Here is a 22,311-nt window from a genome sequence, read left to right on the forward strand (position 1 = left end):
TTTGCAGGGTGAACAAAATCTACTTTTATTATCAGTTTTTGTAAATAACTCATTTAAGTTGGATAATGCAACCACATCTTGTGAAAACCAGTGGTCTTGCAGGGCATAGTCTTCAACACAAACAGCCTCAAATCATCTGCCTGACTGAATGACACTGGAGACTTCAACTCCCAAAATAATTTCCTGTAAATCCACTCATGAAAACACCTCATTTGGGTCTCACAGTAAATCACAATTTAACTTATGTCAACAGTAATGAGCTATTTAATTCTCTACACCAATGAAATAGATGGAGAAGTAGAAACTGGGAACTCAAGTTTGGAATTGGTGCGTCAAAACTTTATGTAGTCATAATTTTATTACTATTCTCCTGTACTAAACAGACTGGACAGATGTTTTACACGTGCTCAAAAAAGGCAGTGGTTTAAGTAAGCCTGTCTGCTGTTATTTTAAACTAACAAAAACATTGCAGTTCAGCCAGTGAACCTTCTGATATATTCCATGTACCAACTGGACTGTCAGAAAAGGAAAACAAGTCTCTTTATTTTCCATAGTCATTCTCACATGCTGTTGTGACAGACTTTTGAAGACTCAAGTCCTTCCAAGCTCCATTTTTTACTACTGCATCACATTTCCCTTTAGAGAGGATGATGCATTCTGTAAAGCCATCTTTACAGCAAGATGTCAGCACAGCCATTTGCCCCTAATCCTTTGATAAACCTTGTCATTCCCTTAGTATTTTGTAACTAAATTTGCCATTGGTTTGGTTGGTAAGAAAAGGATGGTACTTGTACTACTGTGTTTTAACTAAGGGAAAACTTAAATGAAATCAAAATGCAAAACTGAAGCTGTACATTTCTGTATTAAACACAGAAACACAGACAAAACCATGTCTATATGTCAGTTCACTGGTCTGTTTACTGTACTATTATCAACTCTAAGACCTACCTCTCCTTCAAAATCTTTGTGTAAGAATGTGAGGCATTCTCTTCCAAAGATCTTTTAATTACACAAATCATAATACCTCAGAAAACATCAGGAAAAAAAATGCAGACAGCTGTAATTTTATGCACATCTTTGAAAAACAATACACCATAATAATAACAATGAGTATGGATTTCTACCTAATTAGGACATTACTTAAACAGGATGCTTGCATGTGATAAAATTATACACATTCACAGCTGTTGCACCGGGTGACTACTGGAAATCAACAGTCCTCCTAGTTCCCTTTGATGGCCTTCCCTAGCAGTGGTTCAGAACACCAAGTTTTATGTCCTTTAAGAATACTATGTAAGCTCTATTGCCAATTCAAGTGGATACAACCTATGGTGGAAATTTGTCATGAATTCTGCACCTGTAACCAGGCTCTAAGTTCAGCATCATCATGCATAAACCAATGTCATGAAGTAAAAGCTCCTTATCCTTTATAGCCAGCAGTGGATGACATCAGAGTGTCAGGTGCTAACACCACCACAGCACTACCCACACTGACCTCATTCTTCATTGTACACATCTCTGACACCCCTGCTGCACACTGCCACTGGCTGGCATGGCACCCCTCTGCCCCTTCCTGTCCTCAAGGGGTGGGCAGCAACTCTGTCCCAGGAGCACAAAGAGGGAGATGCTGCTGATCGTTTATGGAAAATTTCCCCTTTCTAGGCCATCAGAAATACTTGGGCTGTAAAGATGCCTTTTCTGGCAGTAGCATTGTTAAAAGGATATCATCCATTGGGTTGCCAAACCAAAACAAATCAGAGCACAGTTAATAAAAATGATTTACAATGTTTGAACTCTCTCTGGGACTACCAAAACATTTGACAAAAGACAAAAGTAAGTACAAATTTCCAAGCTTTTTGTTTAAGTTCAGCTTAAAGTACTGCCAACTCTCCTTTGTCAAGAAAAAGGACCACAATGTCAATGGCAAGTTCTGCTTGGCATGCTGTCGGTGCTTAGAACACAGCTCAGGTCACCCTTGTGTCCAAGCTCGGTTAAAGCTCAGATGTCATCACACTACTCAGTACTACTTCACTTCCTCTGAAATTTATTTCCACCTTTTCACAAAACATCTTTTGTTGACATTCTGCAAACAACACTATCCAATAAGGTGCCAATTTTTTCTTCCTGTGGAGTGACTTTGTACATCTGCAAAAAAACAACAAGAAAAACAGGAAAGATGTATAAGGAAGAAAAAAACTGATGACGTACCTTCTAAAACTATGTACAATCAAAGATTATTGCCCTCTCCCCCACTTTTATATTGGAAATTCCTATCTTCTTGTGACTGCAAGACAAAATTTGGACTGAAGCAAATTCTGAAACTGCAAGAATAAGGAAAGCTATGAAACTGAATAAGAGCAGCACTTAAAGCTCCATATGTTAAATGCTATAATTTGTCCAATTTTATTCATGTGTCTCTTATCAATACTTTGACAGACAGGATAAAGATGATTGAAGTTACTTGAATTTTATCACGTAGAAGGCATATGCTTCAAAATACCTATTTAGCATATGGTAATCTCTTAAGAGCATAAATTCCCCAAGACAGCTCCTAACAGCTAATTAACCTGTTCCTATTTTAACCACCCCTTCTGGGACTATCTATGTACTTAAGCTTATGAAAATTCTCAGGACTGAAATTTTTAATTAAATGAATATTTGCCTGAAAAACAGGAATCAAAAGTTCCTGGATGGTAGGCAGCAATCAGGAATTTCTTTTTATGCTCTAATTCCCTGACAGCATTAATAATTTGAAGACTTAAACTTTGTGATGTTAGGGTGTGACAACTAAAATTTGTTTCAACGAAAAAATTCAAAGAAATAATCAAGGTCCACTTAAATGAAGTTTTCAGTTCTGCTAAAGAAATACAGATCCTAAGTTAATTTTGTCCGTTGATATTTAATCAGACAACTAAATAAACTGTCCCTTTTCTCCATGTCAGTCCTCTCTTTTGGCTACACACCTTTTTAACTTTGGCAGTGTCTGTTAGCTGGGGGAGTTCATCTAGGGAAACCCGCTGGCCTTCCACCTGAGATGTTATATCTGCCAGATTGACGTTCTTGTCTCCATCCACGACCAGCACAATGAGCACTGCTGTGTCGCTGTCTGAAATGCCAAACTTTTTAAATGCATCTGAAATCTGAAAAAAGAGAAAAAAATATTATGAGTCACTTTCTCACTACATATCAGGAACCTTTTCAGTTACTGCGTCAGATATACCAAGAGTATAAACTGACAGACATTTTACATTAATGGAATTCTAACAAGCTACAAACCATAACAGCACATTAAAAATAACAATTAAAAACTTCTTCTAGTAGCTTTATAGAGTGTTAAAGGAATACATGTACCTAGTTTGGCTGTGTGGATCTTAGCAAGCATTTCTGGCAAAAAAGAAATTTGTTCAATAGATCTTACATTGTTGCTCGGTGAAAGGCTGAAAATAATTTCTGCATAGAGCGTTCTGGTCTTCATTTTACCTATCTTCTGTAGATGCACTGCTTTGTTGGCTGCCACAAGAATCTGAAAAGGATCTACAATCTGTAAAACACCAAAGAAAGAGTTATACAGAATTAACTTACTGTTTTGAAATCTGAAAAAAATTCTGACCACTTCATTTTGAGAGCCTAATTCTAACAAAAAGTAAACCTAGATTCTGAAACTATTTATGGGTTAAATGAGAACAAAGGCACCAAATAGTAGATTTTAGACAGCATGAATTAATTAGCACATGAGGCAGGTTTAAACTCCACCAAGCAGGATGTGAAATTAATGAAAACATAATGTTTTTGGCCAATCTTGCCAAGGCTGTTAAACAGAGCCGACCCTTTCAGCTGTAGGACGCAGTATTGAAACCAAAGGCGGGCACTTGCAGGGCCGGGGGACGCGCAGAACCGCTCGTGTGACAGCGACGGAGAGCCCGGGCCGGCCTAGCTGAGCTCCCGCGGGCCTCCCGCTCCGCCAGGACAACACTCACCATCGCAGGGTTTATCAGTGCTCCCTCAATGGAGCCATCCATGGCTTTTTTCCGCAGAGCAGCGGCATTTTTCACGTGCTGGAAGAGGAGCAGCGTGACGCTGCGCTCCGGGAACAGCTCCAGCCGGTGCGTTCGCTCCATCCCCGGGCTATCGCCGCTCGGCCCGTGGAAAACACAGCGCTAACAACACGCAACCACGGAGACCAAGGGCTCAGCGCTTCCACAGGAATCCCCCGATTCCCGGCCCCGCTTCCCGGGTGCCGCCCCTCGCCCCTCCCCGGAAGAGTGGCCCCGTCGCGGCCGGCGCGGAGCCGGCATGGAGCGCTACGAGGCCTACGGCTTCTCAGGAGCCATGAGCGGCGCCTTCCTGCTGTCCTGCCTGCTCTTCGCGGCCGTCAGCCGCCGCCAGCGCGGTCCCTACATGGACGAGGTGTTCCACGTCCCGCAGGCGCAGGCCTATTGCCACGGCCGCTTCCTGCAGGTCAGGAGGGGCTCACCCTTGCAGCAGCGGCGGCACAGCAGCGCTCGGGATCGGGGTCGGGGCTGGCCGGACGTGGGTTGTGTAGCAGTGGAGCCGCAGCAGCAGCCGGGCAGGGCAGAGCTCAGAGCCCTCAGGGCAGCAGTGCCGGGAGTTGTCAGAGCCTGCGGCCGAGCCAGGGGTGGTGTTGGGGCGGTGTGGCCGTGTCGCGGCTCGGGCCCTGTGGAGGCAGCGGCTCCCTGACGCGGTGTTCCCTTGCAGTGGGACCCCATGATCACCACGCTGCCCGGCCTGTACCTGCTCTCGGTGGGAGTGGTGAAGCCCGCGGCGTGGCTCCTCGGCTGGACGGGAAGCGTGGTGTGCTCTGTGGGAATGCTCAGGTTTATCAACCTCCTCTTCAGTGCTGGGAACTTCTACTTACTGTACTTGCTTCTGTTCAAGATCCATCAGAAGAATAAGGTACGGTCAAAATAAAGCAATGTTATGTACTCGTGCAAGCAACTTGGATGGCTTAGTGTGTGTTCCCTTCACTGCCTCAGTTTTATGTAACTGCGAGTACCACCAGCAGTTTGGCCAAGAAGGCACATTCCTTTTCTCTAATTTCTTTTAAATGTTTTTTTTTTCTTGCACGAGGTGCAATCCTCTAAAAATTCATTCTTGCACATATGTAGAAGGAGTCCTGTTGAAATAAGAGTTAGTAGATATGCAGACTTATTATCCAAAGGTCTGGATGCTCATGTCATTGGAATTGCTTAAGTGTCTTACACAGCTTGAACAGCGGCTCCTCAGCTGCTCTGTGAGCAGCCTCTGTCATTTAAGGGGATTTCTTATTTTTCAGCTGCAGGCATTTGGATTTGGCCTTGTTGAATTTCATCATATTTTTGTTACGCCATTCCTCCAGCCTCTGTGGGTCACTCTGGATGACACTTGTGCTTTTGAGCAAGTTGCCTGGTCCTGCTTACACAGTGTCAACTACAGACTTGGCGACAGTGTACTCTTGTCTATCTTGTCTTTGATAAAGCCATTAATTGGGACAGGTCCCAGTACTGATCCCTGTGGTCCTTGGGTTGTTACTGTCCTTTGGGTAGAGTGTAGCCAGTTCATCATCCAACCAGTTCTTACCTGTCCACACAGCCAGACCATAACAGTTCAGCTTGCATACAAGAATGCTGTATATTTAAAAATCTAAAGCATCCATCACTGCAATAAATAAATTGTTTTAGTGGTTAATGGCCTATTTAAAATCTTGCACATTAGTAAAGTTACTTTTTTGACTTTTAACCTTAAAACATTTTTTTCCTGTTCCCAATAACTGAAGGATCCCTTTACTACAAAGAAAATTGGTGTATTTTCTTAGAGGAAATCTCTTCATTTTTAAGCTAATGATAACACTGTACAGAATTAGATCAGATTAAATAAATGGTTTCTACTTTTAATTTTATACTTCAAAGTGGAAACATAAATGTAAGAACAAGTTTCATGATGGTAGTCTAAGCATTTAGTTGTCTTTTGACATTTCTTTGACTTCAGTGTTTTCTCTATTCCCCTTCCTTGTAAGATGATAGGTGGCTGTTTCACCCCACACTACATCATTCAGAAACATCATGCAGCATTTTTTAGTGTTGTGATTTGTGGTGTTGTCATGTAGTGAGTGAAATAATTGGGAAGAGTTTTTAACTGCATGGCTCCTTTTTAAATTTTTTTTTCTGACTCATTAATTATAATGAGGATAAATAATAAAGGCTACATCAAAGATCAGAAACTTGGAGTTGGCCTCTTTGTGACTGGGTTCAGAAGAGGTGATAGCAGAGGCACAGAATGGTGCTGTCACACAGACAAACAGAATCTCATGGTGAGATTGCAGGGGAATAAACCATTGATTTTGTCTTCTGCCCATTGATGCAGCCCTTTTATCCAAAGTATGGGAGTGGTTATGCCCCCACCATGATTTTAATACCACAAATATGGGCACACCTGACATATGAAAGAAGTGGGTGTATTTTCATCGCCATCTTTTTAAATCACCTGCAGTAATGTTCTGTGCTTTTCACTTGGATTTTAACATTGTGTAACTGTATAAACATAGCAGGAACTTAAGAAAAATACAGCACTTGTGCAATAATGGAAACAAAGAACATAGGAGATGTTATATTGTGTTAATAGAATTCTCAAGAGTTATACTAGTTTTCTTTTAATGTACTATTTTATTTTATTGGGCACTGTCTAACCACATTTTTCTGCTTCTTCTTTAGGCTGTGTCTGGTTTCCAGAGGATCTTGTCTGCATTAACACTTGCAGCATTTCCCACCCTTTATTTTTTTACATTCCTTTATTATACGGATCCGGGATCAGTATTTTTTACTCTTTTTTCCTATTTAATGTGCCTTTATGGTAACCATAAAACTGCTGCTCTCCTTGGATTTTGTGGCTTCATGTTTCGTCAGACAAACATTGTGTGGACAGTTTTTTGTGCTGGAAATGTTGTTGCAGAGAAGCTAAATGAAGCCTGGAAGATTGAGTTGCAGAAAAAGAAAGATGAAAAGATTTCTTCCAGGAAAGGATCATTTTCAGATTTGACCAGAATACTGCAGTTTCTTGTTAAATATCTCTTGTCACCCAAAAATTTAGTTACACTTACTGCTTTAACTTGGCCATACATCATTTTAGTATGTCTCTTCTTTGTTTTTGTCTTCATCAATGGTGGAATAGTTGTTGGTGACAAAAGTAGTCATGAAGCCTGTTTGCACTTTCCTCAGCTGTTCTATTTTCTGTCCTTTACTGCTTTTTTTTCATTTCCTCATTTACTGACCCCTACTAAAATCAGGAAATTCCTGTTGTCATTGAAGAAGTACCCTGTGCAGTATAGCTTAGTCACTGTCATCTCTTTGTTCCTGGTCTGGAAATTTACCTATGTCCATAAGTATTTACTAGCAGACAACAGACATTTTACATTTTATGTCTGGAGAAAAGTGTTCCAAAGACACGAGCTTGTAAAATACCTGTTAGTTCCTTTCTATCTATTTGCTGGCTGGAGTTTTGCTGATACACTAAAATCAAAATCAATATTCTGGATCTTAATGTATTTTGTATGTTTATTAGCAGTCACAGTTCCTCAAAAATTGCTAGAATTTCGTTACTTTATTCTGGCATTCTTAATATATAGACTCAATATTCCATTTTTGCCTCTATATAGACAACTTCTGGAACTGGCATTTTATATATTAGTAAATGCTGTAACTTTTTATCTTTTTCTAAATAGAACATTCCAATGGGAAAGTAGTGGTGAAGTACAGAGGTTTATGTGGTGACTTTTTTGATACTTTTATACCTGTAGGAAAACACAGTTCTGTTTCAGGACTGGACTCTGGAATGAAACAGTATGTTTTGCATCATGTAAGGACTGTTTTCCCTAGCTGGAATTGGGAAGTAAGCTCTTTGCTTACATTGTTGTAACCAAATGCAAGATCTGTTATAATGTGAAGATACTCCACATATTGAATTTATGAAAATGTAAAAATTCAATATGAGGGGAAGTGTGAGAACACCTTTCTGTAATTAATGTAAAATAAGGGAGATGTTTACTGTCATTTTTCATGATAATGAAATACTATATAACTTGCCCTTGAAGGTAAAATAGTTTATAAGTATGTTCCAGAGGTTTCTTTTTTACAAAAGAAGGATTTCAATCTATTCAACCTTTTTGTTTATTTATCTGTGTTCATATTTATTCCTCAGATCAGGCCATTTTCTTCTAGGTTTACTAGTGGCCAAAGTATAAACCACTATTAAAGTACAATGTTTTCAAAGCCTCCTATGTCTCTCTGAATTTTCATTACTTTTTTTGTTAGTAAATGCTTACAGTAGTTTTGTAAGCAGAATAGGCTCTTAAACCACTAGAGAAGTTTAAACATTTTATTTCAAACTGATATTTAGCAAACACAGTGGATGCTGTGTGTGTGCACCTCCTTTGGAGGAATAAGTGTTACTGTACAGTAAAGCACAAATGGCAGTTGGTAATGTGAGAAAGGGAGCAGTTTGCAGATGTCAGACTGCAACGTGCAGTGCATTGCAGCCCTCTTAAATATTGAGCTTTTATGTGCTGTGGCTCTGTGCTCACAGGTTTGTGCTGAAATCGACTCTGAGTGCACTTCTGAGTTGCACTGAGTGTTTCAAAGATCTTTGGTGTGTAATCTTCAAGAAGTGCTAATGGCATTATTGAACTATTCTTTCAAGTATTTTCCACGTTTAATGGAACTTGAGTGTATATATTCTGTTTGACAAAGGTGAAATGGAATGTATATATATGTATGTACATATATTTAAAAGCATCTAGTGTACACAATCATCAGAGTAAATGAAGGCTTTAATAGTTCCTGTAAGTAAATCACTTATATTAAGTCTCAAAAGTATTTGATTGCTACAGTATGTGGCAGGGGAGAGTGGTCCCCAAAACTTCAGGCACTGTGTAGCTTCTTTGAATTCATTATTGTTCTCTAATGATAATACTTCAGCCAAATCTGTGCAAACATGATATTATTGCCACACAAGTTGCTTGGAATAGTTTCTCAAGAGGTCAGTTCTGGGAGTTACAGGCTCAGGTCAGTACTGTTACTGGTTTCTTTTACCCCACTAAGATCCCTGTCCTGGCTCCAGTTCCTTCCCTGTACCAGCCCTGTGATGGGTGTGGTGAGCTCAGATTCTCATCAATGCCTCTGCACCCCTGTTTCTCCCAAGGAAACCCTCCAGCCACTCTTCAATGAGTAGGTGTTTCTATTGAATTCAGGATATTTGCCAGGTCACTTTTTGCTTGTTGGTCTGTTGCCAGACTGGCAATTTGTTGTCAATGTGTACCATAGGGAAAGGCGTTTTCAGTCAGTACCTGTTTACTTCTTCACATTGAAGGGACAAAAGAAACCTGAAATGGATTGCTTTTGAAGGATCCAGTGTAGTTCTGGCAGAGTTCAGGATGTCGTGTTGTGGTTTCAGTATCACAGATTTGGGAGGGGAAGTCTTGTGTGCCTTCTGCTTCCAGTTTTGTTTTTGTGTGCCATGCCAATAAAATCCTAAGTTAAAGAGCACTTGCCTGCTTAAGTACAACTTCATTTGTGCCCTGAAATACTGAGTTGGAATGGTAACATGGAAAGGCATGGGGCTCTGTCTAGTATTCCAAGTTGTATCTTAGACCCAAAGTTTTTTTCTGGTTTTATGTAGAGGAGCAGGTGTAAATTCCCTTGAGAAAAAAAAAAAAAGTCCCTTGCAAAGATCCCTGTATATTCAACAGGTGTTTTATCCATCATGTCTGTTTTTACTGGTTTCAAATGCCATCCTTGATCAACTCTGTTGAGAGACTGTTAATGATTCCTATTTTTAACAGAAGTGGCAGCTGTTTCAAGAAAAAAGAACCACTTTAAATATGTGCAATTTAAAAAACAATTTAAAACTTTTTTTTTGTTGTGAAAAGTGAATGCAAAACATCCACCAAAATTTAGAGCGCAATACCTTTCTAATGAGCTCCATCCCAGGAGACACTAGAAAAATGACACATAGAGAGATGTCTGTGACCTGTTGGGGCTGTTTAAGCAGTAATATGAAATGGCATAATGTTTTATAATGGAATTTATCATCATACTTACAGGTTTTAATTTAAAAGTAAAATCATCCTTAATATATTTTGATGTCTGAGTTGATAAAAGTTTATTTAAAGAGGGAAGTTGATGAATTACTAAAGTAGGAAAGGAGAATGTATTTGTAGAATAAAGCTGCATTTTCACTTTTGTCTATGAGCCTTAGGGTGTTTGCAGGTAATATTCAATGTTAGCCAAGTCAGTCCAGAAATCAGAGGCATTATATTGTACCAGAACTGGTCATAAAGCCAATTCCATCAGTATTTCCTGGAATTTTGACAAATAGCAGTAACACTGGTGAAATCCATTGAAAAATGGATTTTAATATTTGGTATTTTGCCCCTGAAATATTTCCATTGTAGTTGTTTTAAATTTGTTAACTGTTTTCCTTAAAGACATGCAAAAAGGGGCTGTATTTATCCTGCTTCATGTTGCCAAGGTCTTCTACATTCAATAGAACCATAATTGCTTACTTTAGGTTAATTCTCAGCAGGTGTCACTGAAATTTCTTACAACAGCTTTAAAATGTTAATTTCTTGTAAATTTTCTTAGTTATCAATTTAGAATAAAATCACACTAATTCCTTGAAATATTTAAGGTAAAACCAAAAATAATATAGCTAACATTTCTATAATGGCTGCTTTGAAAAAAAGGTTCAGTTTTAATTTTTCTTAGAAATAAGATGATTTTTCAGTAACTGTTGGAATAATAAAGATAGCTGAACAGTCACAGCATGGCTGAATTGTTTTGAAATGGATGAAAAAGTACAAAAAAGTGAAACTTTTTTTTCTTTTAGTTAAAAATATGTTGTTATTCAGTATGATAGAAAATTTGATAATGCTTTTTGCTGTGAACTGCATTTCCTGCTGTTTGTGAGTGTTCTATATTTCATTCCTCATTATTTCCTTGACAACACATGTTCAGAATTAGCAAGAATTTTATACCATAAGCAATGCTGAAATATTTTTTTCTGTTAGTTTTCTAGAGAGTTGATAAATAAGATGGATGACTTCAGTTAGAAAGTAAGGAAAAAGTGTTTTGTAGTGTCTGGGGGCAGTTGAATTTTGTCCTGCTAATGCAGTTGTGGTGTTTTTTGTTGTTCACAAGGTGGCAGTCCTGTGCTGTCCTGTTGAGGTGACCAAGTGCTTCGTGCAATGCTGCTTGAAATCAATGTTGTTCCAGGAACACGTATAATTAGAAAACTTCAATTAGCTAACTGATTTAGCTATAATATCCTTGGTAGTTTTAAATACATAGAGTATGTTAAATTTTACTAGAACAAGTTTTGTTCGTCTTTAAAGTGTCTTTCCTGCATTTTTTTCTGTTTGTGAAATTTTCATGTCTGCTCTAAGAGAGCAAAATGAAACTTGAAATCCTAATGTTGTAAAGATGTTGTTTCTAGCAGATTTCCTTTGGGTGTTTTATTATTAAATTTCACAGTATTCTTTCTTTCTTTGCATATTCATTCTGTTTGTTTCTGTCTAAGAAGAAAAAAAGCCCTGAAGGACAAATTGAGAAAAGTGGAATAATTATGCTGTTGAGACTGACACATGGTGACTTTCTGAAATATTCACTCTTTTTTGAGTGATGCACATGCAAACTATAAATGCTGAAGTCTCTGTTGGCCCTATGGTAGTCAATATACTGTCTTTTAAATACATCATCTAGTTTTCATGTAATGAAAAATTGTAAAGTCCAGTCCATGAAAATGCTTCTAATTATCTTAAACTTTGGCTATATTCAGCATCCTAAATTTTTTTGCCTGAAAAACATTGCACTCCTTGCTCATCCCTTGTTAGATAAGATATGCTTTTTATTTTCAATTCAGTGACATTTTTCTGTTACCTGAGGCATGTTTTATAGAAAAACATCCTTCTCAAAAGTATGCTTTAGATAGATGCAGATAATTGGTTTTGCTAACAAACATCCTTTTGCAAACAAAAAGGATCTGTGTAAGACAAAAATGCTAATTTACCTAGCCATGTGTAGCTAAAATGCCCTTAATTTGCCAGTTTTTCTGCTTGATCTCAGAATATGCTCAAGATCTCACGCTGTTCCTTCAGCTTCCCAGATAGTTGGGATACAAGGAGCAGGAAGCAAGAGGAAAAATGTTTCTGCAGGTCATTGTCATGGCAGTGCTGCCCTAGCTGGGAGTGGGCAAGGCTGCCAGGAGCAGGAGTCAGTGGGTGCCTCTGGCTGTGGCTGGCTAAAGTACCTGGTGATGGGGAGAGCTGCTTGCCATACACGAGTGGGAATGTCTTCTCCAGCTGCAAGGAGAATCCACTTGTTGCTAGAGCTGCCTGGATCTCTGGGAGAATGATCCTGTTGAAATCTGACAGTGAACTGGTTCATTGGAAGTTTTAGGACTTCACTGTGCATCTGTAAATGAAAAAACTGTTCTTGCTGTGTTCAGGAAATGTGAGCTTACTTGAAACACAGCTGAGTATTCACAGATAGCAAAGGAGTTGCTTTCATTTTTATGGTATCATAGAATCATTAAGGTTGGACAAGACTTCTAAGACCATTGAGTCCAGCTATCAACCCACTACTACTTTTTTCACCACTTAACCATATCCCCACCTGCCACATTCATGCACCTTTTGAAATCTTGGAGGGATGGTGATTCCAGCACTTCCCTGGACAGCCTGTTTCAAAGCCTGCCTACCTGTTCCATGAAGAATGTTTTTGTAATATCCAATCTAAACTTAAGGCCATTTCATCTGGTCCTCTCCCTTGTTATATGGGAGAATAAACCAGCCCTGACCTCACTACAGCCTTGGTTCAGAGACCACTTTCAGACACCCTCTTCAGACCTATGAGTTTAACATAAGTAAATCACATTTTCCTGCAATTTCCATTTGACTCCCATTGAATCTCAAAAAAGCATTGTCTGTCTGATTTTCATGTTGTCAGTTGCCCAGATACTTTAGTGGGTTTATGATCTACTTTGGACCTGTTTAACATAAGACATTTGATAATCGGCATACCTTGGTAAAAACAAGCAGAACTTTGAAGATTTTGGGAGGATTGGATCAGACTGGTGACAGGCAAGAAGATTGAATCAACTTGTACAAGCAAGAGATGTTGCAAAAGGTATATGTTTATGTGATGATTAACCCAATCATTGTAGTAAATATTACTAGCCTTCCTAGAATAGTATATCAGCATATGTCATCCACAGTAAAATGGGATTCTGACCACCACCCACTCAGTCGTCCCATCTCTCTCTCTCCATTGCTGATAGGTTTATAAAACAAAACTGATGTGTCTTAAAAAGTAAACATTGTTAAAGCAATGTTTCCCATGTGCTCTATATCCTGGTTTTAAGTAGATGTAAATTAATATCCCATGCATTTAATTCAAATTGGCTTGAACTCCTTTTAATAAGAGCAGTGTATGTCTTTTCAAAGATGTAATTACGAGAGTTCATGTCCTTAGCTACATTCGCATCTTCTGTAATGAAATTACATTTTGACATTTTCATATCAACCCTCCTAAAAGTATTGTCATAGAAATAATCTTGTGAAAATATAATGAAAAAGGAATGGTGATTATCACTGGCAAGAGTCTAATTTTAGGGTGATACTTCAGACCTGCAAGTTTGGTACATGCAAATCATGCTGCATTTTCCTGTGTTCCCATCAAATCTCAAAGCAGTGCCTGGCTGAACTGCAATTTAAATGACAAGTTTCAAAAGAACAAAGGAAACACAGTTGGGAACATCACTGATTCCAGGAGTAGCACTTCACCCTCAGGGTCAGTGCTGATCAAATGCCACCACATTGTTGGTGTGTGCGAGTGAGCACAGTATAACCACAGTCCTGGTGAGGGGCAGCGAGGGTGTTTGGCATACTGCATGTGAGATTCCTTCCTTTCTAGCTGTTCTGTGCATTCCTGGGCTGCTACAGCACTACATACTTATTGCCAATAGCATTATTTTACATTAGAGACAGTTGTGAAGGTGAGAATTCATCTGCCAGACATCTCATTGAAAGCACCTTCTAGTGTGAGCTGCTTGCTGGTGCCAGGCAGGGCCCTCCTGAGCTGGGGAAGCCTCATGTCCAAGCTTGAGGCCAGGATGACCAGAGTTTGAGCTGATTTTCCTGGCAGCCACTCTGCTAGCTAAATTTGAAAAGTTTCAGCCCAATCCAATGTGTTGCTAACTTGCTTTAAAATCTCAAGAAGCCTTGTGGAATTACCTTCTCTCTTCAGGTCCAGCCCCTGGAGAAAGAAACAGGAACACAACAAAGGAAAAGGAATTTATTTGCTGTTTATAGTAAAAAGTTGGATGCATCCTTACTAAAACTATATCAGTGCACATTTCCTTCAATAACAGGTTTGTTCTCTTAATTATTACTAGGATGGAATTTTCTGCCTTCTTTTCTGAAACAAGGAAGAAGGATAGTTTGCTTAAAACAAAAAAGAAATTAGTTGTCTGGCAGTTTTCTTAAGAATTAAGAAAATATATTTGAGATTCTGGAAACAGCTGTTGTCTGAGAGAAACTTTAAGTTCACCTTCAAGATAAATACTAGTAATTTCACTTCTTCCTCCTATACTGCTTATAAAATATATATTGCTTAAACTCTGTGAGGGTGGAAGAGGGGTGTAGCATTACAATGGCCTTGTCTGGCTGTTTGCCTGACAGGAGGTCACAAAACTTTATATAAGAACTCCTACCAAGGAGGAAGTTACTTCACGTTATGTAAGTGAATCCTGTGGAGTTTAATATTTTGAAGCTGGAATGGAGCTCATCTTTTGAAAACACACTCTATTTAAAGCAGTCAAGTAGTGATGACTTCGCCATTTTATTAGACAAGCTTCTGCAGAGATTAATTACTTCCACTCTTAGGAACCTTTTCTCTCTGGTTGTGATCTTCTTGCTACACCAATTGTGCAAAGACAATTGTCTCCATTTTCCTCCTCCACTTGTGCAGATACATACAATTTATGCTGGTGTGTGCAGCTCACAGCACAACAGCTTCTTAACCTACTGACCTACAGAGATACGATGATTTGGCATCCCAGATTGCTTTTCCCTAACTTTATTTTCAGCACATAAGAAGTTATGATTAATATAATTGGAGACTTCACAAAACTTCTGAGATCTTTTTCTATAAGGAAGAAGTATCATCTTCCTAGACCTGTGCCCCCTGCTCTGTTTAGCTGAAAGAAAGTCTGTGGTACCTTTTATGCATGGATACTCTCACTGTGAGGAGCATGCTGGCTATCTTGTACATGAAACATCAATTTTTGACTTCCAAAGTCAATCTACTGGAAAAATCACTCCAAAACAAATATATTCATTCCCACAACAACTGCTTTTATCTTTATTAGTGAAGTGGCTGGAGATATACACAACAGTTTGCTTGCTTCTCCTTGATTATTACTATGTTAATAGTAGGGCATGTGAAGTTTCAGTTTGGCTGAGCAGTTTTTGGTTTAGCCATTTCCTGTAGAGCTCAATGAAGTTAAATGCTTCTGGAGGCAAAGTTAATGGATTGATTACTGTCTTAACCTCTAAAGCCAAGGCTAACTCAAGTAGCTTGCTGTTCTATTGAGAGGTTGGCTGTGTTTGCCTTGAGACACAGTTTGTTTGTGGAGTTCAAGCACAGGAATTTTCTGTCAAATTAAAAATAAATGTATTCAGATTATGAGACTTCTGTAAGGAAGCCTGCTTTTCTTATCCTTATAGTGACTAAACCAAATTTCGTTTGCCCTGATGGGGCTGTATGTGCTCTCTAATACATGGAATCACTCTGCCTGAGGGCTAGGGACTTCAGGCATTGTTTTAAACAGCTATCAGATCAGCTAACTTTGCAGGAAGCCTTTGATTTTGAATTAAAATCTCACCACCACTATCAATTGGTGGGCTCATTCCTCTTGCACTTTCAAATTCTAGCATTATAATTAAAACTTCTTTGTGAATAAAGAGTCTTTCTGGAAAACAACTGTCCATCTTACTAGCAATTAAGTCTTCTGTAACCCTTAGCATGCAATTACAGCAAAGATCAGTTCAAGTAAGCCATTTGTGACTGAATCTGAATCAAAGATGTTAACACCTGGGAAGATTCTACCTTGTTATTTAAGTCACACACAACAGAGTACATGATGCTCTTGAACTTTCTTGCCCGTCAGTTTGTCAGAGAATAAGCAAGCAAGAAAAGCCTTTAAAGTCAGTCCTAACATCTAACTGATAATCTGCAGTTACTTGGCAAAAAACTAGCCTGTCAAAATCAGCTTCTAGGCTCCTCCAGGGGTTTTGCTGTGATGGATCTCATGATAAATGTTCTTCAGCCCTTTTTGTGTTTTCTTTCATGATGCAAGGTCCTCTTCCCTCAGCATGGCTTTATTGCCTCTTGGATGAAAAATTGGTTTGGAGGTCTATTTTATTACATTAGAGAAGTGTTTATGCATTAACACAAGTAATACTTCGAACAAATGGATCTATACTCTGCAGTCAAAATGCAAACAACAGTGTGTATTGACAGAATCTATTCAATACTTTATTTTCTCATTAAATCTAGCATAAAGTAGGCAGGATAATTTGGTATCAGATTTAATCTTTCATGCTACTCGGCAAGTGTATAGATATTGACAATTTGTTTGGTCCTTTGAATATATACTTCCGAGGCAGAGTTGAAGAAGGTAATTACAATCCAACTCTCTTTTCCATTACTCACACACTAATTTAATTGAAGTTGTAGTAAGTGCAACTTCATGAGATGGATCTATTTTCATTTCAATACTGCATTCTCTGAGGACACTAGAGGATATAAATCAACAGGAACTACACACTAAAGAAATAATAACGCCTTCTGGAACGCTTCAGCTGCATGCACTCAATCTACAACCTGAAAGAACAGGCATAAAGACTTTACAGATTTCTGGATTTGTATATCCACTAGAATATAAAATGTTAAAAATAAAATAAAACTCAGGGCACTGACTACTTTTTTTTTTTGTAAAACTGCTGTTTGATACTTGCAACAATGGAACAATACAAGGAAATATGAAGGTGAAAAGATTTCTTTTTAGAGATTTTCTGTTGTCAGCTCATATAAGGTAGAAAGCAGCTGTGCCCCAAATCTGAAAAGGTGGATCTACTTGTTCTTGTGCTCATCTGCATTTTTATAATTCTAAATACCTTTATTAATCTGATATTTTCCTTTGAACCTTCACTAGAACTTCTGTATTTTGATAACAAATAAAAGTAAAAACTGTAGGATTCCTGGTAAGTTGCATGGAGAAAAAAGACAAAAGTAAAATAAAATACTGGCTATGGCACTCGATGCCATTGTTTAGTTGAGGTGTTGGGGCATGGGTTGGACTTGATGATCTTTAAGGTCTCTTCCAACCTAGTCATTCTGTGAATTCTGTGAAGTAATGCTGTGTGCATTTTCAGGAAGCCTAGGCCAGGAATAAATTCCATGATAAGAGCCCCTCAGCCTCCACTTTCATCCCTCTCTAGGGTGAGTGATCCTGTTCCTCCCACCATAGGCTGTACCTCTTTTTCTTGTTCTTTCTTTTGTGCCAACCTCTCTTCTCCATGTAAGCTTGTGCCACAGACTGTCCACAGCTGTAGCTGGCTTTATCCCAGCCACCCTGGCATGCTGAGGCTGTTTCCTTATGTCATTCCTGCTGCTGAAAAACAAAACTCAGTGTTCATTTGAGCAAGGATTTCAATTGATGTAAATGTGGGCTGTACTTAACATCAGTTTCATTGGGATGGCATCAGAAAGACTGGCCTGGCAAAAGGGGTGTGTGATCATCCTACCCTGGCTGTCAGAAGCAAAATTTGCAGTGTGGGAGTTCTGCTTGTCTTGGTTTTCTTAGCAGGAGCTCTTCAGATGATTGATCTTTTTTAGCTGGGGTGAGCCGACAGCCTTTTTGCCTTGTCCTGAGATAATGTAACAAAGCTCTGAGCTCAGCAGACTGTGTTGTGCCACCTTCAAGAAGCACTAAAGCCAGCCATAAAATTGCATGTCAGTTGTTAGCCCAGCCTGGCCTCGTCCTCTGACATGGTGCAGCATCAGCATTTGCACAACCTGGGAATGGATGGGTCTTCAGCAACCCAAAAGCCAAGGCTGTTCTTTTATGTTTTGGTTCTTTATTTGATCTAATATAAATTGTTCACACATGGAAGATGTTTTTAAAGGCACAAATGCAGACCTGCACTTAAGTCTTCTGATACAGGCTTCAGAAGTCCTAAGATTTAGAAACAAAGGAAGAAACAATTTCTGTCATATTTTCTGAATTCCTTGTACTCAAGAGCATGCTAAATGTAGTTTTTTAAGAACTGAAATTATTATGGAAAACTGTTCACCTTATAACACTCGTGCTTTGTTCTGTCCTTTTTGTCATGTGGTTCCAATAGAAGGTAGTGATGACTGGACGAGATAATGCATGAAAGAATATTTTACTAGACATGTGACTACAGAATAAAATACACTTTTCACTGTTTTCCATGCCCATGAATCTAACAGACTGGTTTCTGCTGGTGACACAGGTTCCCTGGTGGCCCATTAGAGTTTGATGTCCTTCAAAATGCTTGAGTGCACCCGCTGAGAGTGGTCAAGTGGCACTTGTGAGTGGCTTTTTTCTTTAATTTCCAGTCACTTTCTTCTTTTTGCATTTTGTCTGTGATATGTGACAAACTAGTGTCATTGACTTTCCTCTTAGTGGATAAGGACATTTTTCTGATTTTTTGTGTGTTGCCTTTATTTTTCTTCTTGCATCTCGTGGCTTTTTACAAAGCTTTTTTATAAGCAGACAATGAGTTATTTACATAGAACCAGTCTTGTCCTCTTGTTCTATACTTTATTTATTTTTTAATACTTAAAAATTGCTTTGGATAAATATACTTTCAATGTATGTAACCCAACAAAAAATTACAATTATCGTATTGTATTGGATAGTCTCCTTTCTTTGTAGCTATTTGAGAAAATACAAGTCCTCATGGAAGGAAAAAAATTAAACTCAAGATTAATCTTTTATCATTAATTAAAAAGAGATTTTGCTTTAAAATAAAGATGTAAAAATTAACCTTTGCATTTTGTCTTCAATCATAAAGCACAGATTGGATTCATTCCCCTCCTCAACAACGAGAGTCAATATACTCAAATTTCTACTGTTCCTATTAAACCTTCCCTTTATCATCAAATTGAATAAATCCTTTGCAAATAAAACATAAATAAAGATATATTTTCTAGAAAAAGAGGAAGCCAAAGTGGGTGGATGAAGAAGAGAAGCCTGACTACTATGTATTTAGCAACAGCAATCTCTCAGTTTCCAGATTTCTAGTAAGTTGGTTTCTGCCTTCTGTCTGAAGAGCTCCTTCCCAGGATTGAGCCATGGTGCCATGATGGGTCAAGAATTCAAGACAACTATTGCAATACTTTCTGTATTTCTTGAAAAGCTGAGCTCCCATCAGCCTTTGCTTTTCTGGCAATGTGCCCAATTTGCTCCTTTTCCTTCATGGAAACTTAAAATAATTACTGACAGTTTAAATCTGAGAGCAGGCAGGTGACCTATGGATGAAAGCCACAGTGCTGAGAACTCCTGATTCAAACAATGGTGGGTTTTCTTGTCCACCTCACCTATTACTGTGCAACATGGATAATAAGGAAAAAGCTGAGACCTTGGCACTGACTCTGTCACTTCAGATTTTCAGTTCATTGCAAACATAGCCATGTTGCTCTTAAATAGCCAGGATTTCTTGTGTGTCTTATTACTGGAAACTTACTGCAATTGATTTATAGCATTTCTGTGAGACAAAACATTTCTGCCTCAAAAAGTAATAATCTTTTGTTCAAATGAAAATAAAATGCTGGTATGCTTGGAATTAGGTATTGCCTAAGTAGAACATCCTGAAAGATGTTCCTTTATGAAGCTGTTGCTTGTTTCTTTTTTTTTTCTCCCTCTCTTGGAGAGTATGAGATTTTCATTAGAAAATTACAAGTGGCACATGTTGTAGTTAGTCATATCTGCACTACAAGTATCTGTGCTAACCATAAACATGACCCAAGGCTTATTAGTCAGCCATAAAGAATCACTTGTCATATAAAGCCTGCCTGCTTTATATGACAGAAGATGCTTACTGGAATTCAGTGAGTGTCAGGGGTGGTCCCTGCTGCCACTGCTGCTGCTCCTCCAAAGGCACGTTAATTAAACAAGAAGCAAAGAAAATAAATCTGTCATGTTCTTGTGGTCAGAATCTGGGGAGACGTAACAGATGGTGACTTAAATTGTTTCCAAAGCTTTATTTGTTTTTGTTTTTAAAGAAATTGTTTGATAGATACCAGGTTCATTGAAATTAAACTGAAAGGGTATTTTAACTTTCTCCTTGTGTTTAGTTCCTCTTTTGATACTGCAGAAGCCCAGAAGATAATGGGCTAGTGTGCATGTCTTGAATGCCCATAGCTGCTTGTGTGCTTATACCAGAAGATAAAGGGCTAACTTATACCAGTTTCCATGGCAAGTGTGTGATTTACTAATAAAACTCTGTATGTTTTGCAAATCCTCTGACTTTTGTTGGTTTTTTTTCTACGAGCATCTGCGAATCTCAGGAACTCCCTTCTTAAGCATGGGGTGTCACAGGATATTCGACATCTCACTGTATCAGGAGCTGTTCCAAGTATACCCATCTCTCACAAATAAATAAACATGCAGCTCAGGGAAAAAGAGCTTTCTGATCCTGTTGGCTTTAAAACAAAAAAAAAAAAGAGTGTACTCTTACTCAAACTTTGGTTACTAAAATCATTCAAATTTTGATCCACCTGGTCAGAAACAAAGTATTGTAATTGAAGCTGATAGTGACATGGTGATCAACAAAGTCCTGCATCTTCACTGTTAATATGATGGCCATCTTTGCAGAAGACTCGCCTGTAAGGACTCAAAGGAAGTTGTGCATCAGGCTCAAACTCTATCTAATTCTAATTCATGTATTTTATTGCAATTTCTTGTGTTGATACTTAACTCTAGTACCAATCATAGTACAAACACAATGTACTGTAATTGAAAAATAATTGTATTTTCATTTTTATCTCTCTTTCAAAACTCTAACTTCTCTTGATTGTAATGTATGCCAAAACTTTGCATAATGTCCTTTTCCTACAGAGCACAGCTTATCCAAAATAATAAAGAAATTTTCAATAGCATCAGGATCCCAGAGGACGACTTAAAAATTATATTCGTAATATAAAATAGCAAATACTTGCAAGAAATATGGATTCACATAAAAATGCTGCCTAGTAACTGGGAGTCTATATATATGCAGTAAATAACCTAACAGAGTTAGAAGATTGCAAAGTTATCAATGACTCTGGTGTCTGCAGATTGATTCACTATTTTTGTAACAAAGCCTGTAATTCACTTTGGGGGAAGAGAGACAGTCTTTGTGTGGGAGATTAGTATTACATTAAGTACTACCCTTGGATCTTCTATTTTAATCATCCATAGAACAATGGAAGAAATGCCCTTTCCATTTGCAGTGTTGTATTGTGTCATCATACCTACAAGACTTAAAAACCTCATTCCCAGAGCTCCTTTTAAAAGCATGGAGTGAAGGGAAATACCATGTTTGATGAAAATGCATGATTAGGGCTGGGAGTTTATCTGGGAGAGCAGATTTTTTTATCTCTGTTTTCTCATCTTTGCAATAAGGATGAAGAGAGGAGTTTGTTTTTCATTTTGGTGTTCTTGCTAGTGAGCATTTACCTGCTGAGCACGAAAATAAAAATGGGCTGAAGACCTTTCTCCTTTTTAATGCCTTTATTAAAAGCAATTAGCTTGGGTGGCAAGAACTGAGGAGTCCAGCAATTATCCTGGGTGGTGAGAACCGAGGAGTCTGCACTCGTGCTGCCGCTGCTCCCAAGAGTGACTCAGAAGAGGAGGAAGAGTGCAGCTTTGTCCACTGGTCTGTGGGCAGAGCTGGAAGTTCCATCCTCATGAGAACAAAATGAGAGCCCCTACTTTTTGGTTCATCATTTGAGGTCCTCTGTCTAGCCAACATCTTTTAGGTTAGGGTGAGGGGTAAAAAGGGTCTTGGCGGCTACTAGATTCTGTTCTTCATGTCTAGACATTGCTTTGATTCACCGATTTTGTGTTGGCTTGTTTTAGGCATTTTTGGCTAGGTTTGGTGAGGGGTCCCTCCCGTTGCATGCTGGATCCGATGTCATTTGCATGTCCATGTCCCTTCCCCTTCACCGTCTGGGTGCCATCCTCCAGGAAGCA

The 22,311-nt window shown here is 38.7% G+C and overlaps 2 protein-coding genes across 2 annotated transcripts; one reads left to right on the forward strand and one right to left on the reverse strand.

Annotated features, from left to right (window-relative positions):
* Positions 1-4,118, reverse strand: TPRKB (TP53RK binding protein). Its single transcript, XM_005481897.4, has 4 exons — positions 3,978-4,118; positions 3,419-3,541; positions 2,964-3,140; positions 1-2,145 (listed from the first exon to the last, which is right to left on the reverse strand). Exons 1-4 carry the CDS (start codon positions 4,116-4,118, stop codon positions 2,059-2,061), a joined length of 528 nt encoding a protein of 175 aa, XP_005481954.2. The 3' UTR covers positions 1-2,058.
* A 175-nt stretch (positions 4,119-4,293) lies between these two features.
* ALG10 (ALG10 alpha-1,2-glucosyltransferase) lies at positions 4,294-11,526 on the forward strand. The gene is made up of 3 exons (XM_005481898.4): positions 4,294-4,458; positions 4,717-4,914; positions 6,708-11,526. The coding sequence occupies exons 1-3, from the start codon at positions 4,294-4,296 to the stop codon at positions 7,761-7,763; spliced, it is 1,419 nt and encodes a 472-aa protein (XP_005481955.2). The 3' UTR covers positions 7,764-11,526.
* The last annotated feature ends 10,785 nt before the right edge of the window (positions 11,527-22,311 follow it).

The sequence above is a fragment of the Zonotrichia albicollis genome, chromosome 4, assembly GCF_047830755.1.
Source record: "Zonotrichia albicollis isolate bZonAlb1 chromosome 4, bZonAlb1.hap1, whole genome shotgun sequence".
Taxonomy (NCBI): Eukaryota; Metazoa; Chordata; class Aves; order Passeriformes; family Passerellidae; genus Zonotrichia; species Zonotrichia albicollis.

What these genes read in the sequence shown, in the direction of transcription:
- TPRKB (XM_005481897.4), bottom strand. Translation starts at nt 4,118, where the DNA reads ATGGAGCGAACGCACCGGCTGGAGCTGTTCCCGGAGCGCAGCGTCACG. An exon ending in CACTGATAAACCCTGCGATG is followed by an intron (nt 3,542 to 3,977) that starts GTGAGTGTTGTC and finishes GGTGTTTTACAG; the next exon opens with ATTGTAGATCCTTTTCAGAT. An exon ending in ACACTGCCAAAGTTAAAAAG is followed by an intron (nt 2,146 to 2,963) that starts GTGTGTAGCCAA and finishes GTTTTTTTGCAG; the next exon opens with ATGTACAAAGTCACTCCACA.
- ALG10 (XM_005481898.4), top strand. Translation starts at nt 4,294, where the DNA reads ATGGAGCGCTACGAGGCCTACGGCTTCTCAGGAGCCATGAGCGGCGCC. An exon ending in GCCACGGCCGCTTCCTGCAG is followed by an intron (nt 4,459 to 4,716) that starts GTCAGGAGGGGC and finishes GTTCCCTTGCAG; the next exon opens with TGGGACCCCATGATCACCAC. An exon ending in AGATCCATCAGAAGAATAAG is followed by an intron (nt 4,915 to 6,707) that starts GTACGGTCAAAA and finishes CTTCTTCTTTAG; the next exon opens with GCTGTGTCTGGTTTCCAGAG.